Source organism: Camelus dromedarius, chromosome 13, assembly GCF_036321535.1.
Source record: "Camelus dromedarius isolate mCamDro1 chromosome 13, mCamDro1.pat, whole genome shotgun sequence".
Classification (NCBI taxonomy): Eukaryota; Metazoa; Chordata; class Mammalia; order Artiodactyla; family Camelidae; genus Camelus; species Camelus dromedarius.
This window is the reverse complement of record NC_087448.1, coordinates 49,884,728-49,902,143: the sequence shown is the minus strand read 5'-3', so window position 1 is coordinate 49,902,143 and position 17,416 is coordinate 49,884,728. Positions and strand designations below refer to the sequence as shown.

The 17,416-nt window shown below is 36.5% G+C and overlaps 2 protein-coding genes and 1 non-coding gene across 3 annotated transcripts in view; 2 read left to right on the top strand and 1 right to left on the bottom strand.

Annotated features, from left to right (window-relative positions):
* Positions 1-16,727, bottom strand: part of WBP4 (WW domain binding protein 4) — a 34,684-nt gene extending 17,957 nt beyond the window's left edge. Inside the window, exons 1-9 of the mRNA XM_031466090.2 lie at positions 16,546-16,727; positions 15,515-15,587; positions 13,323-13,385; positions 13,110-13,233; positions 8,341-8,508; positions 7,179-7,225; positions 6,620-6,695; positions 4,669-4,862; positions 2,245-2,408 (exon numbers count right to left, since the gene is read on the bottom strand). Coding sequence (XP_031321950.1) covers positions 2,245-2,408; positions 4,669-4,862; positions 6,620-6,695; positions 7,179-7,225; positions 8,341-8,508; positions 13,110-13,233; positions 13,323-13,385; positions 15,515-15,587; positions 16,546-16,547 — 911 coding nt within the window. The 5' untranslated portion in view covers positions 16,548-16,727. The remainder of the gene's footprint in view (positions 1-2,244; positions 2,409-4,668; positions 4,863-6,619; positions 6,696-7,178; positions 7,226-8,340; positions 8,509-13,109; positions 13,234-13,322; positions 13,386-15,514; positions 15,588-16,545) is intronic.
* LOC116157301 (U6 spliceosomal RNA) lies at positions 198-301 on the top strand. The gene has a single exon (XR_004141329.1). It is a non-coding gene; the product is annotated as a U6 spliceosomal RNA (small nuclear RNA).
* Positions 16,728-17,270: 543 nt separating the features above from the next.
* The window catches only part of ELF1 (E74 like ETS transcription factor 1), a 91,312-nt gene continuing 91,166 nt past the window's right edge, over positions 17,271-17,416 (top strand). Inside the window, exon 1 of the mRNA XM_031466083.2 lies at positions 17,271-17,395. The gene's annotated coding sequence lies outside the window, so the exon portion shown is untranslated. The remainder of the gene's footprint in view (positions 17,396-17,416) is intronic.

Below are 17,416 nucleotides of genomic sequence, written 5' to 3'. Positions count from 1 at the left end.
TTATTAAAAAATAGAAAAAAATGGATTAAATCTGCAATTAAAAAGAAGCAATATATGTAAAACTATTCACGTACTTAATAAACACTTACTAAGCACCTATTGCCACCTGTGCCAGTCACTATAAAGTCCTGGGGTTACAGAAGTGAATCAAGTAGACTAAGTGGCTACCTAGCTTACATTCAAGAAATGCAAACATGGTGCTTGCTTCACCAGCACATATATTAAAATTGGAATACAGAGCAGATTAGCATGGCCCCTGTGCAAGGATCACACACAAATTTGTGAAGCGTTCCATGTTTTTAAGAATATATGTATGTATAACAGAATCGCTTTGCTGTATACCAGAAACTAACACAACACTGTAAGTCTACTATATTTCAACAAAAAATTTTCAAAAAGAAAAAAAAAATCAAACTAAAAAGACAAAAATTTTGCCTCAAAAAAAAAAAAAGCAATTATGAAGCTTATACAGAGCAGCAACAAAAGCTATATAGAGAATCATGAAAAATGACTTGAGTAAAAAGAGGCACATACAAAATTTCTGGATAAAAATACAAAATATTGAAAATATCCTTTTTTTGCCAAATTCAACAAGTATAATATAACTTATCTGTAATTTTATATAAATATTATACTTGTTGAACACTTGCAAATTATTTAACTAACCTGGAAATGAAAGGAAGAAACTACTGAAGAAAATTTTGGAACAACAAAAAAAAGAGAGATATACCAGCAGGTATCAGCACATACCATATAAAAGGATATAGTTAAATCATAACAATTAAGCCTTTATGATTCTGTCACAAAGATAGATGGACTAATGGAACAGGTGGCCAGAAATAAGTTGGTAAATTCGAGAACTGAACATAAGAGTTTTTAGAAGTGTCAATTAATAATGGAGAAGAATGGTATTTTAAAATGGGGAAGAACAGTACTGGAGAAATTTGTTTGCCAGGTAAGATAAAAAATCATTTTGGAATTTCATCTCATACAAGGTGTCAAACATGGATTAAGTAAAGACATAAAAAAGAAGTAAGACCACACAAACCAGAAGGAAATACAAGTATATATTTGACTTTTGCATGAAAAAGGGTAATATCAATAAAACAGATTACAAAGGGAAAAAAGAGAGGACTCAAGATTATAAAATTCTACACATCTAAAATCATTATAAGCACAATTAAAACTCAAACTACAAATGGGGGAAAATCCACCATAACTACTGCTAATGAATGGTTAGCTTCTGTACTACATTAGGAGCTTATACAAGTAAGGAAAGATACCTCAGCAGAAAAATTTGCGACTACTATGAACGGACTATTCACAGAAGAGGAAATATAAAACACTGATAAATAAATGAAAAAAATTATTTCAACCTCACCAGTAAATCTACTTAGGAAGTCAGACATAATCCATCACATATTAAACTGGCTGACCAGGTCAAAATTTAGCAAGAATGGCTTTACAGAATACTTAGCAAATGGAAAACAAAATAGTCAAATATTAAGAAATCTCAACTTTGAAGTATAGGAGATGTTGGTACAGTAGGACCACCTTCCTACTGTAAATCACTTAAGGGCAGAAGTAATGCAGTCTTTTATTTCTGCAACTTCAACATATCCAGTCAGCATACTTATGGTGCCTGGCACTATTTAATATTAAACTCATATTTCCTGATATTTCCTTAAGTAACATAAATACAACCTGAACATTTAATAACACTTTAATGTAAACCAGATAACATCTCCACCATGATCTTGTTTAGTTGCTAGAACTGTTCTGGTTTTTGAAATAAAAACATGTTAAGTGTCATAGGCCATTTTCAATACAGTAAAAAACAAGAGTTTTTTCTTGCCTTTAGATACATCCCATGGAGCATTTATTGGCTATGCAGATATTTGTTTCTCTGATGGAGTATTAATGGTGAGTGTGAGAATGCTCATGTGTACATGATGTGAGTTGGTGTGGCAATGTGTGGTCAATAGAAATATCATGTCTTGGTGGAAATTAAAGCCATCATTAGCTTACTTTTAAAAATAAATATTAGCTTACATTTAAAAAAAAAACATTAGCTTACATTTTAAAATATTTAAAAGTATTTAATTAGAAAAAATAAAACCACTCTAGAAATAAGTGAGCTATATGTTTAATGAGCACCTTATTCTTGAAATTAAGTACTTCAATTTATAGAAGTAGGGATGTAAAATTTTGTAATAAGAGTGAGATTAAGCTTCAGGAACTTACTGGGACTCAACTTCTTGTTTAATTTCTTGCCATTCTCCATATGGGTTTGACTTTTTATGAGATTTGGATTTTTCTTCATTTGGACCTGATGAATTCTGCCCTTGGGCATATTTTTCTTTCTGTGTTTCTGGTTCAGTTCTTTTATCACTATTTTTATTTTTTTCCTGAAATGTCAAAGTCAAGAAATCACACACTTCAAGCAAAACTGCCAGGACAAAAAAAACTTCTTTAACATAGTCTTGTTATTGATTTATAAAATAATAATACATTAACTCACTTAATTGTTTAAATTTGCATATAACACAGCACACGTACATAAAAGAATTTTAATGCTTGATTAGGTTTTTCATTAAGTCTAAAATGCTAACACACCACATGGCCAAGTCTCCTTTTTAAAATAATATAACATGACCCTATTAATGTTTTACCAGTAAAGACATACAATGGACTTTCTTATCCTCTCTTGTCCACTTTACCGCTTTTTCTCCTTACTTACATATCCAGCAGTGACCTCTCTCTATTCTATGCTCCTTTTCAATTTAATGACCTATGACTAGACCCTTCTACACCATTATCTACTTAAAGAACTCCCTCAACCTTTTAGTCTTAACTGAAATCCACCTTCATGTTGAGGACACTACCAGAAACTCACTGGTCTATATAATTGGTAACTACACAAAATTAGAAAAAGACACACCTCTTAGAAGCAGCTCCCGCAGGAGCTCCTGGAGATGGCTGGTGCTTTTGTGGCACCCCTTCATCTGGGATAACAAAAGCCCTGTGACCCGGTCTAGCAAGTGGACCATGCACTAGATTTCAGCCTCTTCGGAAACTGCACAACCACGGGTGGCAGTCCTGGGACAGTTTTTCTGTAATTCTTTGAATGGATGTTAACTCATTCCCTTATGCTGCCAACAGCACAGGAGTAGCATCAGTTTTCTCTTAGTAATCCTGACTACTTCCAGATTATGACTTTTAATAGAACATTTTTCCTGAAGTCATTATACTTTATACTTTGATCCTTATACAATAAACACCTCCTCCTCTGAGGCTCATGCCACCTTCTATACAAGTCTGTTCCATTTTTCCTCACATGATCTAGTGACCTCTGGCTACCATTCCATTTAAGTGATGGTTCTGGCAAATCTAGCACCACATTCTTGCTATTCGAATCCTTGCTATCATCCTAGAGCTGAAAAATTCTCTAGCCTCATTTTGTGAGCCACAAAGCCAATGACTTTGGCCTTCACTATATTTCAGCCACCTAATGTCGTAAGATACTTTCCTCATATGTAGCACTCAGTGTTCCTGGAAAGATCACAAAAGTAAGAGGACTAGGAATACTATTAATACTATTAAAATGTCTGTTCTAGTTTCCCGCTATAGCTGGGCACTCAGCCCCACGTGTCAATACTCTTACCTGGTTATTTCCTCTCCCACTCTGGCTCAGTGACTATTTTAATCCATTAATGTTGTCAAGCTCCCCAAAGCTCCTCACTCTCAGCAAGCCATCTTGATTTCTTAATATATGAGTAAACTGAGGCTAAAAGGCATGACTCTTTTCAATTGCTTCCCTGACACCAACTGATTCATAGGCGTACCTTCTCATAGATAATGAAAACCTGATCTTATAGAAAATGAGTTTATTACCTGTTCAAGACCAACCTATCCACCTACCCTTGTTGGTATTCCCTTTCTGCTTCCTTTGGAAGCCCTCTCAGAGAAAACATCACCACCACAAATCTCTCATGATTAAAAGTCAATATGCAGTCATTATCTTATCATCTAATTTCTACTTTTCATTTCATATCCAAACCACATATATACTGTGAACCGCTTTTCATCCCCCTATAGTCTGAGTTTTCCCACCTAAAACTTTGGTATAACTACTACCAGGTATCAGGGACTTCCTTACTGCAAAATTCAACAGACATTTTTTCTTTCTGCAGACCTCTTTAATTCTTGATGCTCTCTATTCTTTTGGCTTCTGGGATACTGAACTCTTCTGCTTCTCTGCATACCTTTCTAACCGTTCTGCATACTTACAGGCTTTTCCTTCTCTCCTATGCTTTAAATGTTTAATGTTCCTCAAGGTCATTTTCCTAGGTTACCTCATCTATTCTGAAACTTAAATTACTACGGATGTGTCAATGATACTCAAACTAACATTTATAGTCTAGACATTCATACTTGAATGTTCAGATAGCTCTCTGAATGTTACAGGGGCATCTCAAACTTAAGAGGTCTAAAAATGAATTTGTTGTCTTGGTACCAAATAGATATCAATAAATGATGCAACCATTTGTCCAGCTGCCAAAATTCATGTCTTGGTTTTATTTCTGTCTTCTACCAGAAAACTGAAGAAAGTCTACAGATCTTATAATAAATTAATAAACTGTTGTAAAGAGTAAATCAAGAACCTACCTTAAACTTTATTTTCAGTTTTTGTGTTTCTGTAGGGACCTCCTTTTTTTCTGCTTCCTGTTCCCCATCAGAATCACTATGTGAATCTGATGATTTGGACTCCTCTAGGGTGCCAAGTGACTTCTCATTGACTTTACTAGAAAGCAGATCGCCAGAGTGTGGAATAAAATCATCAGGTTTTTCCCATCTGGATTCTATTCAACACATTTTAATAGTCATGTTATTTAGTTACCAATCCTACTTAGGCATAATTCCCAATATAACGTTTCCTGTCACTTACAGTATATTATTAAGTGACAACACTGCATCTGTTTCACACCATCACCTGATCAATAAGATAATAAATAAGACTTCCCAAAGCTCTTGCTGTTATCTTTCAGAAACTAATTTCAAACAATCTAGATTCATTAAATGTATGAACTATAGCCCCAGTGGAAAGAGACCTAAGAACTGTGTGATACTTTCTGAGGACTCAATTTAACTGATACCAATTTCAGGAAATGTGATAATGAGCATACATGAGATTTCCTGGAATCTTCACAAAGTGAAATAACATGGTGAGGATGGGAAAGAATATAATTTGTCCTTGTATAGTAAGAAAAAAAAAATCTAAATTGAATTCTACTGCCATCTAGTGGTTTACTGGGCTTTTAGAAAAATGACAGCAGTTCTGATTACCCTGCAGTTTTTCTCTATTTTTAGTTTAATAAAACAGAAAAGGATTCTAAAATTTATTACTCAACTGGGAAAGTTTTAAGCGTGAAAGGGATTCTATTAGTAATTATTAGTAATTACTAATTAGTCCAGACCTAAATCAAAATTTTTGAGGGCAAATCAATATATATAGTCAGTCCCTTATTAATTACAGGGTACTTTCCAGCTCTAAAGAGAAACATTTCTTTTCCTTGTCTCTATTTCACAAAAGTAACAAAAGAACTTTCAAGAAATAATTTGTTAAGCATCTAACACATACCAGGTACTGTTTTGGGAACTTTATAGACACATGACCATCATTACACCATGGAGTACAGGATCATCTCTACTCTACTTAAGAGCAATTATAGGCCCAGTGACTTGTTCACAATCACACAGCTGTTAACAGAAAAAGCTGTGCATTGAGCTCATTTAGATCTAACTCTCAAGCTATATTATATGTTATTTTGTCTCTAAATATTCAGTACATCAAGTTTATTGAGATAGAACCACTGTCACCACTGGGCAGGCTGGGTACCTACCTGGAGGTTAAAAGGGCCATGTCTTCCTAAAAGATGTAATGCTATGTAGAAATCTTTGGATTGTAGGAATTAAAAAAAAAACCAAAAAACCTCTCAAAGTTACACCAGTACTATAGATATTTTGTAAATTTTACTGCAGAATAAACCAAGTACAGTCAGTGACTAGAAAGACTAGTTAATTAATTTATTAGAAATTAATTTAGATAAAATCTTATCTTGAAAAGCATAGGTAATAATTAGGTAACAATAATTATGCAAGATTTGTAAATATTTATATAACTGAAACATTATTAAATTAGTAAAAGTTAAAATTATAAACAATATTAGCCACTGCTAAAACAGCTTCAGTTTTGTTTTTAAAAAAGGAAAAGGCAAGTTGAACAAGGTGATCTCTAAGGTACTTTCCAAGATAATGATTATATTTCTAAAATGACCATGATAAAAATCAATAATGGTAGAGAAAGTAAAAATGATTTTCAAAGTAAAAATATTTGTGAATGCAGTATCAACAGAGAATAACAATGACACAGAAATTTTTTTTGCTTCTCCATTGCATTAATGTTTGTAAATGATAAAAAAATACTATATATTGTTATAGAAATATGTTTATTACTATACTAAAATTCTCAATTTCAGACAATTCATCAGCAGGTTAAAAAGTAGTTCCAGGTACAGTAGATAGTTAAAAAGATAATCAAAGGTAAGGTAATACTTACCTCCTGTTTCTGTATTATAATAATAGGTATAACCATCTTCACTTAAACCTTCTACCCAAACAGTCTTCACTGCTGTCTAATGGGAAGGAAAAAACCAGCATAAACTGAAGATAAGGACATGCTTGTGTATTAGATAACTAAGGCACAGTCAGCCAACCTTTCCTTTCCTCTTGACACCTGGGAATTTGGGGTGGTGGTACTGATCATGGCCAGGAAGCTTGGTTTGTGTTAATCATGAGCCACCTTTCAGTGAGGGAATGTCTCACCTCTGAAAGCCAGGAAGAGTTCTTTGCAGATGTACAGGGAAATGTGAATGGCAACTGACTGCAAATCAACTAATAATATTTGCCCTACATGGAGTTTTTGGGTAGATACAACTTTTCTTTTTCATATCCATCCAGCCTTCTAACAAAAGGATACAAGAGAGGAACAAAGTGGGGCAGGGGGAGATTGGGAGGCTTGTCTGGAAGTAAATCTGCTTAACAAAACTCTACAAAAATCCCAGAAGCCGATCATGTTAAGGAATAAAGAAAAGAAACTATTAACGTGCTTCAGTTACCTTTTTTAAGTTTCCTTGAAATCCTTCAGGCTTCTCCCACTGAGATGCTTAAAGCAAAATATATTGCATTTGTAAAATCTTTTTGCTTCAAAAGAAAAAAAAAAAGCTCTCCAAAAAATTTAATATGGCACAAATTTACAAAATACTCAACATGTACAAAACACTATAGGCCTATAGTTTAAAACATAATTGAAAAATAAAAAAGAACAACCTAAATCCCAGTAGCAGTGTGTAAAAAATACAAGTGAATGCTATGTAACCAAGGAAGGATAAGAGTTACTGGTATTTCCAGATGAATTATTAGAGCCAGGTGAGGCTTCTCTTCAACACTTCATGGAATTTAAGGTTGGTAAGTTTTGAAGGCATGAGAAGGCCTTCTGATATCTTGGGGCAGGGGAGAGAAAGAGGTGGAATGAATGACTTAGAAGAAGAGGAATAAGATGAAGTATGCAGGAATTAAAAACATGTATTGCTAGAGTAAGAGTATGCGAAGTAGGATGGTGAAGCAAGTAATAAGCACAAGAAAGAAGAAAAAACATAATTAATGAATAATTTCTATGTGAATTTGAGGAAGACTTACAATCCCTAGCATACAATCATTTATGGTTCACTGCTAAACTGTAACATGCACTTAACGCTCAGTGTACTCTGAGAGATTACTCCTTTATCTATGCTGTCCAAAACTGATCGTGATTCTAAAGATTGTAAGAATTATCCTGATACTGGTAGCCCAAGATTTTCTTCACACTTAACTCTCTGATCTCATTTCCTACCTTCCCGACCATTCTTCACTTTTTTTCTGGCTCTCCTTCTATCCATTCCTTTAAGAACAGTACCACCCACACTTTCTACTTCTTGTTCTCTTCTTTCCCCTTGTGAGCTCTTAAAACTCCTAAAAGTTAACATATTTAGAAGGTCTTACTGAGAAAACAAAGTTATAGTTCATTTCTAAGGAACTCACTATTAAGTCTTTAATTATGACATTGAGCCACTATGAGAACGGTACCTTTTTAAAGGGCACATAATTTTTTTTTTTACCATTGTGGCAAAAATGTAAAGTTAGTCTTTCATTGTTCAAATGTTCCAATATTAACTAAAAGTTCTAATCTAAAATAAACTGTAAGTTATCATTCTCTACTAGTTCTATGCCTAAATAACTTACCTCCTGTGATAAGATCATAATAGTAGTGGTAACCCTCAGAGGTTATGCCTTCTACCCATCTGCCCTTTGAAGGGTCTTTTTTCTTTTTCTTCTTTTCTTTCTGCCGATTTGATGTAGAGGTGGGTGGGCCAGTGCTGGTTACTGGTGATATGCTTGGCTCTGGAATTTCTAGAGAAAGATGAGAGAAGGGTGAAGTAGCTGATGTAAATTTAATTTTTTTGCTGGTATAAAACAATAATAATGTTATTCCAATCAAAAGCTTGACAAGATTCTTTTGGGAACTTGACACATTATAATAAAGCCTGCTTGGAAAACTAAACGTGCAAGAATTTTAGAATATCCAGGAGAATTACAAGAAAGAAATGATAAGGGGAAGATACTACAACATCCTAAAGTTATGATTAAAAACCCAGTAGTGTAAAACTGATGCAGGAGTAGGCAAACATATGACTGAAACATAACAGTATAGAAACAGATACAACTGCAGATTTTCAGTGTTTCTTATTAGAGGAAAAAAAGAGATAATTCCATAAATGATGTTGGACTAACTGGTTAATTATTTGGACAAAAGTAAAGCTATTCCCCACTCCCTGGTCCCTCTCGTGTTTTTATACCAAAGTAAATTCCAGATCAAAGATACTTAGAAAAAGAATACAAAGTAAAATAATGTTAAATTTGACCACATAAAAATTGAAATATTCCATAGAGCAAAATAAAAACAAACATATATACAAGAGAGAAATGATGAATCATTACAACAAATATGACATAGCGTTTATGTTCCTGACAAATCCAACATTCTAACAGAAATGGGTAGTTTTTATGGCTTTGCTTTTTTTCCAAAGGAATGGCTAATTATTTCCAACATTAGTTAATAAATCAACTTTATTACTAGAAAAAGTATAAATCCGCCCAAGATTTCTGGAGACAGTTTGGTTTTATTAGTCAATATGTAGCATACATTTACAGTTTGAATCTGCAATCTCACTTCTAGAAATTGAACCTAGAGATAAATGTGAAAACATGCATGCATAAGGACACTCACTGACTCATTCTAACAGTGAAAAACTCTTAAGAAACCTAAATGTTAATGAATAAGAGATTAGTTACATAAATTATGGCATTTTAATGGCATTCTATTATGGCGTTTCATATCCTTTATTGAACACTTGTTTAGTGCTCATTGTAATAAGCAATTTATACCATTATGTTACTTAATTTTAGTAAAAATCAAAGGTCGTACCACTAGCAAGAGGCAATTCTGGTTGACTCCAAAGCCCGTGTCCCTAACTACTATGTAGTCACTAAAAATGATGTGTATCCTTAATTATTCAAAATGAGAGATGTATTTGACATATCATTGATGGAAAAATAAAACAACCTCCAAAGGGACAATAGAATAAAATGTTTTGCGAAGCAAACTATAAACAAAATGAGAAGACAACCTAAGGAATAGGAGAAAATACTTGCAAAGGATGTGACAGACAAGGGCTTAATTTTCAGAATGTACAAACAGCTCATACCACTCTGTAACAAAAAAAGTCCCAAGCCAAAAATGGGCAGAAGACCCAAAAAAGCAATTCTCCAATGAAGACATACAAATGGCCAGCAAGCACGTGAAAAATGCTCAGTATCACCAATTATCACAGAAATGCAAACTGAAACTACAATGAGGTATCAACTCACACCAATCAGAATTGCCATCATTCAAAATTGAAATGATAATAATAAAATCTGAATGATAAATGCTGGAGAGGGTGTAGAGAAAAGAGAACCCTCCTACACCGTGGAGGGTGGGAATGTAGTTTAGCCATTATGGAAAACAGTATGGAGATTTCTTAAAAAAACTAAAAACAGACTTACCGTAGGACCCAGCAATCCCACTCCTGGGAATATATCTGGAGAAAACTCTAATTCAAAAAGATACATGTACCCCAACGTTCATAGCAGTACTATTTACAATAGCCAAGACATGAAGGCAACCTAATGTCCATCGACAGGTAATTGGATAAAGAAATTGTGAGATACACACACACACACACACACACACACACACACACACACATATATATATATACATACACACACACAATGGAATACTGCTTAGTCATAAGTAAGAATAAAACAATGCCATTTGAGGCAACATGGATGGACGTGGAGACTGTCATTCCAAGTGAAGTAAGCCAGAAAGAGAAAGAAAAATGCCATATGATATCGCTTATATGTGGGATCTAAAAAAAAAAAGGACACAAATGAACTTATCTACAAAACAGAAACAGACTCACAGACAGAGAACAAACTTACAGCTACCAGGTGCAGGTAAAGGGCTGGGAAGGGATAAACTGGGAATTAGAAAACTACGTCTCTTGGGGAGTGATGGAACTGTCGGCTCTCTTGATTGTGGTAGTCGTTTCCTTGGTGTGTACATCTATCAAACTTCATCAAATTGTACACTTGAAATATGTGTAGTTTACCGTACAGGAACCACACCACAGTAAAGGTATTAAAAAATAAAAAAATAAAAAGACGACACAAATGAAATTATTTACAAAATATAAACAGACTCACAGACACAGAAAACAAACTTACGATTAACCAGTGGGGGAAAGGGGCAGGGTAGAGGGATAAATTGGGAGTTTAGGATTTGCAGATACTAACTACTATATATAAAATAGATAAACAAGATCCTACTGTATAGCACAGGGAACTATATTCAATACCTTATAATAGCCTATAATGAATAAGAATATGAAAAGGAATATATATATGTATAACTGAATTACTATGCTGTACACCAGAAATTAACACATTGTAAGCCAACTATACCACAATAAAAGTAAATAAATATGCTGAAAAATGTATAATATAACTTTATTAAAAAAATTCTAAAGATGACTGGAGAAATCTTAAAAAGAATTAGTTTTTAAAACTCTTCTTTGTATACATGGTACTTTTAAAGGAATATATATTCTATTTAGAAAACAAGGGCATTAAAAACATTTGACAGGAAAAATCCAATTAAATATAAAATACTGATTTATTTGCTAATAGGGCAGCATAATGGAAACTTCCAAGCTACATAACTGAGGAGATGAATTTTCAAATATGTCTCTAATTCTGCAGGAATGCCTACATCCTTTCTCTTCTTAAAACAAACATAAAGCTTTATCTTCATGGAAATACTCTCCCCCCTCCTTCCTTTAACAACATCAGGATATATTTTTAAAGTCTGGTCACAACTGTTCTTACTTGATGAGGGCAATGCCAATTAACTTAACTATTATTCTGCTTAAAAAGTTAATTGAAAGCAGTATTTGTTAGAGAGAAAGAATACCATTCCATGTTGACTACCCCAATCACTACAAAAGATCAACAACTGAGCTGTTATAGGCCTGGTTTAAGGACAATGACTTGTCCCTGAAGAAATGCTTATAGGAAGTTACCTAAATTCAATGACAGGATAGATACACTCCACTTAAATAACGCCTTTTATCTGGAACTGAGTATTCCTCACACCCTCAAATTATCTACTTTCTTGCTGGCGAGGATGTGGTGGAAGGGGAGCCCTTATACACTGCTGGTGGGAATGTAAAGTGGATCAACCACAATGGAAAACAATTTAGAGGTTCTTCAAAAATTTAAAAAATAGGTCTACCATACCACCAGCAATTTTACTTCTGGGTATACACCTAAAGGAAATGAAACTGGATTTTGAAGAGATTTATGCTTATTGCAGCATTACTCACAGGTAAGTTATCACAGTTAAGATAAAGAAATAGTCAAATCCCCATCAACAGTCGAATGGATAAAAAAGACGTGGCATAAATATTTTTATTGACATACTACTTCCCTGATATATGTGACTATTATTCAGCCACGAGAAAGGAGGATATCCTGCCATTTGTGACAACATGGATGAACCTTAAGCACATTATGCTAAGTGAAATAAGCCAGACAGAGAAAGTCAAATATTGTATGATATCACTTATATGTGGTATCTAAAAGTCAAACTCTGAAAAACCAAGCAAAATGGTGATTAACAGGGGATGGGGGATGGAGGGATAAGACTGATGTTAAGGGTACAAACATACAATGAGTAGTAAATAAGCCAGAGATCTAAAGCAGAGTATAATGAATACAGACAATGATATTGTACTGTAATTGTGGAATTGATAAATATTGCTACAATGGCAATCATTTACAAATATATAAAGGTAACAAGTATATCAAGGTAACACACTGTATACCTTAAATTTATACAATAGTACATATCCAATATATTCAATTAAAAATTTAAAAATTTACCTACCTAGTGGTATCCATCTAGTAGTGAAGTCAGTTAATTTGTTCACAAAAGACTAATTCACTACAATTCGACCATATAAATGTGATTCATAGTTTTGACCATATGGATAAAGTGAACTGTGGTTATAATGCAAGGCCTATTTTTTTAATGAATAGATCCATTTAGCCAAATAATTAGAATACTAAAGAACTCAACTGTCTCTGAAATGAACCACTGATCTAAGACAGAGCTAAGACTAGGTAACCACAAGGTAGTATGGCTGCTGTGAATGGGGGTATGGAAAGATGAAGATTCAAAAGTAAAACAAAAGTGCATGAGCAAAGCGCCATGGTCTAAAAACGGCTGTGATACACAGGAAAAGCACAAGAGTATATGGAGTGTATAACCTCTTGATGGAAACAATGAAAGCTCACTGAGCATGACCTCTGATGTTACTTTTAAAACATGCTGGCTGAGTCCTTACCTGACTCCAAGCCAAGCCTTTTCAAATCCTCTTGGTATGCTTTCAGGGCAGCTGCCTCCATAGCAGCGAACTCCTTTGATGCCTTTTCTTCTTCCTTTGCCTTATCCAGGCTTTTCTGTTTAATCTATGTAAGACACATATAAAAATGAAAGCTAGATAAAAGACGGATACTTACACAGAAAAACTGGCAAAGAAAGAAACAAACTAAATTACCTCACTGATTCTCTTTGCCACATTTTCCTTATGATTCTTTCCTCTTTCATGAAATTCAACACTCTTGAAAATGAAAAAAAAAAGAGAATATACAAAGGAAAACTATACATCATAATGTTCACAGCAAAGTAACAGTAAATATAGGAATGGAACATAACAAAATAGAAACAATTGGCAGAAAAGATAAAAATAATTTTAATGCAAATTGGCCTTTTTATCAAATGATGCTAAGTACTGAACCACATTATTTATTATTGTGCCCTCTTACTAAGTTTCCTTTGGTGCTTAAAATAAACTATGATGACCCTATTAATGGAGAAAAATACAAGGTACCCGTGAGTATGAGTGTAATGAGGACTCAAACAAGACATGGAACCAAAAGAAGAGTGGGAAAAAAAATCTTAACTTCAAGAAACACCTCTCGGCATAAAATATCAAAATGGGTGAGTCTCTAGAATTTATACTCCTCCATTTGCCACATTAGGTTAAGAGACACGGAGAATAAACAATGATCCTTAGAACCTTACTCCTCAGAATTGATAGAAAAGTAGACATTAAAAAATTCCTCCTAAATTGTAAACTAATGCTTTTATACAATGTGGTAATGGTACAAAATGTAAAACTCCTATGCAGGGCAATCTCCCACTATCTATCAGAATTAGGCTGCTGTAATAGAGAACAAACAAGCCCCTTACATACTGACCATGAGAGAGCTCCAGGGTACGCTGTTCAATTAAGAACAAAAACAACTACACTGCCGGAGAGTGTTAACAGTATGCTTACCTTTTATGTACGCTGGAATAAAAATCTGTATCTAAACGCATATAGAAACAATGGAAGGATAGACAAGAAAATAAAAAAAGTGGTAACCTATGAGGAACGATGGTAACTGGTTGGGGCAGAGGTGGGTGAGTGAATGTTATTACCTATTTAAAACAGCCAGAAATGCTCCCTAAATTACAAAGGTGGTGTTGTTTGCAGTAAGAAATTTCTGGTAAACTTTGCAAAATAAGTTCTGTCAATCAATTCTTATCTAACACAATAGCTGAGCTATTCTAAGATACTACTATGAATTCCTCTTTAAAGTGTGACTTCATCATGCAAATATTCATCCTCTATTTTTTACATACTGGTTTCCTAACGTTGGTTATACTACACAAAGAATATTAAATGCTCATTCGAAAATAAATTAATTTTGTTTCCAGTTAAAGGTTAAATCAATGTATAATAGCAATTCAAGGAGAGGACGAAAGACTATTCTAGAAGGAATTACTCACTCTAGATAACTCAAAAACTTCACTGAACTGCTTGGACACTTCAAGGCAGAGAGATTATCAGTGATTTGCGTAGGTTTTCAAATTTGTGGCATTTATTTGTAAGTGTGGCTTAAGCCAAACAAGATAGTCAAGAACTTTAGCAACTACTCCAAAAGGCCAAAATAACAAACAAAACCGAAAACAAAAATATCCTCAAACTCCTTGCAGACAATAGTCAGTAAATGTCCACCAAAGAAGTACATTATTAAAGTTGGGGCTACTATTCTTTTGTGCATCCAACTCTACCAAATAACAATGACATGAATATAAAACGTACTATATACATAGTAGTATGACATGCATGAGAGAGGGGGAAAGCAATGGTGCTTTTTATGTCTTAAAAGCTGAATTTGGATAAAAGATACGGTAATAATGTGCTTAAAAGTTGCTATTTTCATATCCCATGACAAAGGTAATGATGTTATTTCAAATTTAAGCATTTACAGATATAAAGCTCTGTATCAAATATATTTATCTTTAGAGCAGAAAACATAAGAGAAAAACTATAATAATTTTTAACACATTAAGGGCTTTCTGATTTACTTTTCTTTGTATATAACAATATTACAAACAGCACTATCATAATACAGGTATTTCATAAACATGAAGCAGTTATCCACTCAATCCACTGAATGTGACTGAAGGGCCACAGAGAAATAATTTGGCTTAGTATATAATCAAACTTGGGATGATGAAAAGGAAGAAGGCTCACAGCTTTCTCACAAGGCATGAAAAGACAACAGAAACTGTTTCATGTTTTGAAAAATCAAGAGCAGTGTATATGGGAGTGCTTCGTAAGCTCTGAGTTTAGATCAAAAAGGAATACTTCACATGAATACAGTATTATTAGAATCTCTAACAGAGGAATTATCATACAGGCCTATTGTCCGCTATCCAGCACTTGCAGTAATCACAGAATTTCTTTGGTTGTGACTTCCAGTAGTCTGCCCTGGAAAAGGGAAAAACAAATTTAAGCTTTAGAATTCAGAAACGTAAATTATTGCCTGATTTACATCCTAAAGAGCCTGAAATATAAGCCTCTGCTACCGAATTTTTTGTTGTTATACACAGCTCCCTGCTTTATTATTTAGCTGATTAAAAGCAAGCAACTGAAAATTGTTGCCGGTAGAACAGAAAAAGTCTGCACCGGGCTTAAAACTCCCTCAAATAAAATAAGCTTAAAAAAATTCTCATTTGTTACTGTCATCCGCGTGAAGAAATAAGGAACATCTTGGAGAAGATTATCCTTTTCATTCCTTTCTGGCATTTTAGGAGGTTACTGTAATAGAAGCATGAAGAGACTCATAAACTTTGCTTTAAATCCATTTCCACCAAAAGAACAAAGCACAAGACTCCTCTGGCCGAGACTATCAGTCAATACAATTTGTTCTGAGCTTCACGGCAAGAAAGAGTTGGAGAAGTCAAAGGACCTCTCAGCAGGCAAGGCCAAAAAGAAGAAAATAAAAAAGAGAAGTCATATGCTAACCACGGCTGGCCGCTTCTAATAGGCGGAGGAGGTAGCGGTGGCCGCCGTCCAACCCTGAAATTTCACAACACCCCAGGGTTCCAGCGCTACAAAAACGAAAAGGGTGCTCGTGGCCCCCGACCGTGTAGGTGAAAGGAGCACTTCGCGGGCGGCCGTCCAACCTCCAAGGGCCGCCAGCCTCCCTTCCTCCCGGAGCCCGTGCTCCAAACCCCCGGGGCGCTCTGCGGGGTAGCAGTTCCATCCCGTCCAGAGAACCAGCCCCGCCGGTCGGCTGCCGGTCCCGAGCGAGTTAAGGGAGCGTCCGACACGCCCCTGGCTGAGGGCTGGGGGAGAGGGGTGGCGGCGGAGGGAGAAACCCGGCAGGGAAGGGGCCGCCCGGCGAAACAACACCTCGTTGTTTAGAGGCTGAGACCCGACTCACATGACTGGGCCAGCCGCTCCGCCGGTCACCCCTGCGTCCGGCTCAGGGTCGCCTTCCCCACGCGAGGCAAGTCAGGGCCCGGCCTGCAGCGAGGCCCACCAGAGCCTCGGAGCACGGACACCTCCCTCCTTCCCGGGGACCAGTGTTCCACGGTTCCCAACTACGGGTGCCCAGACGACTCAATCCGCGTTCGCAATCTCCTTCCCGTCCCCTTCCCCTCCCCCTCCAGGGGCGGTACTCCCGGCTCCGGAGAGGTGGGGTCGCTATAAAGGGGTTGAGGTCGCCGAGAAGGGGCGAAAGCGCGACGGGACTTGAGTTGAAAGACGGGAAGCTCAGGCCTCACGTTCCCGCGTCATCCCGCTTTCTCTCTCCTCCTCTCTGTCTCTCTCTGCCTGAGACCCAGAACCTCCACCCTTCTTCTAGGCTCGCTGGCTCGTGGCCAAGGAGCTCGCGCGCCGCCTCCGCCCCGAACGCAAACAGCTGTTCCCAGAGACGTCGCCGCCCTCAACTTTGCCAACTAGTCCGCACGCACTTTGACCAGCGGAGCAGCCCGGACCTGTAGGCTGGGGGCCGTTGGCGGAGTTTAAAAAAAAAAAGAGAGAGGTGAAACGGCTGGTTTGGGGGCCGCGAGTCGCTGGGTTTGCCTCAGAACTTTTCTGAGGCGGCGGAGCAACCCCGCCCCGCCCCCGGGACGCCCGCGCGCTCGGGCCGGGCGTGTTCCCTCGCTCACGAGCGCGTGGGCAGCGGCGGCGGCGGCTCGGGTGGTGCAGAAGCGGCGGCGGCGGCAGCGGCGGCAGCGGCGGCAAGCGAGTGTTGGAGCGGAGGCAGCGGCGGCGTTTGCGCTTGTCAGGTGAGTCACCCCGGCAGCTTA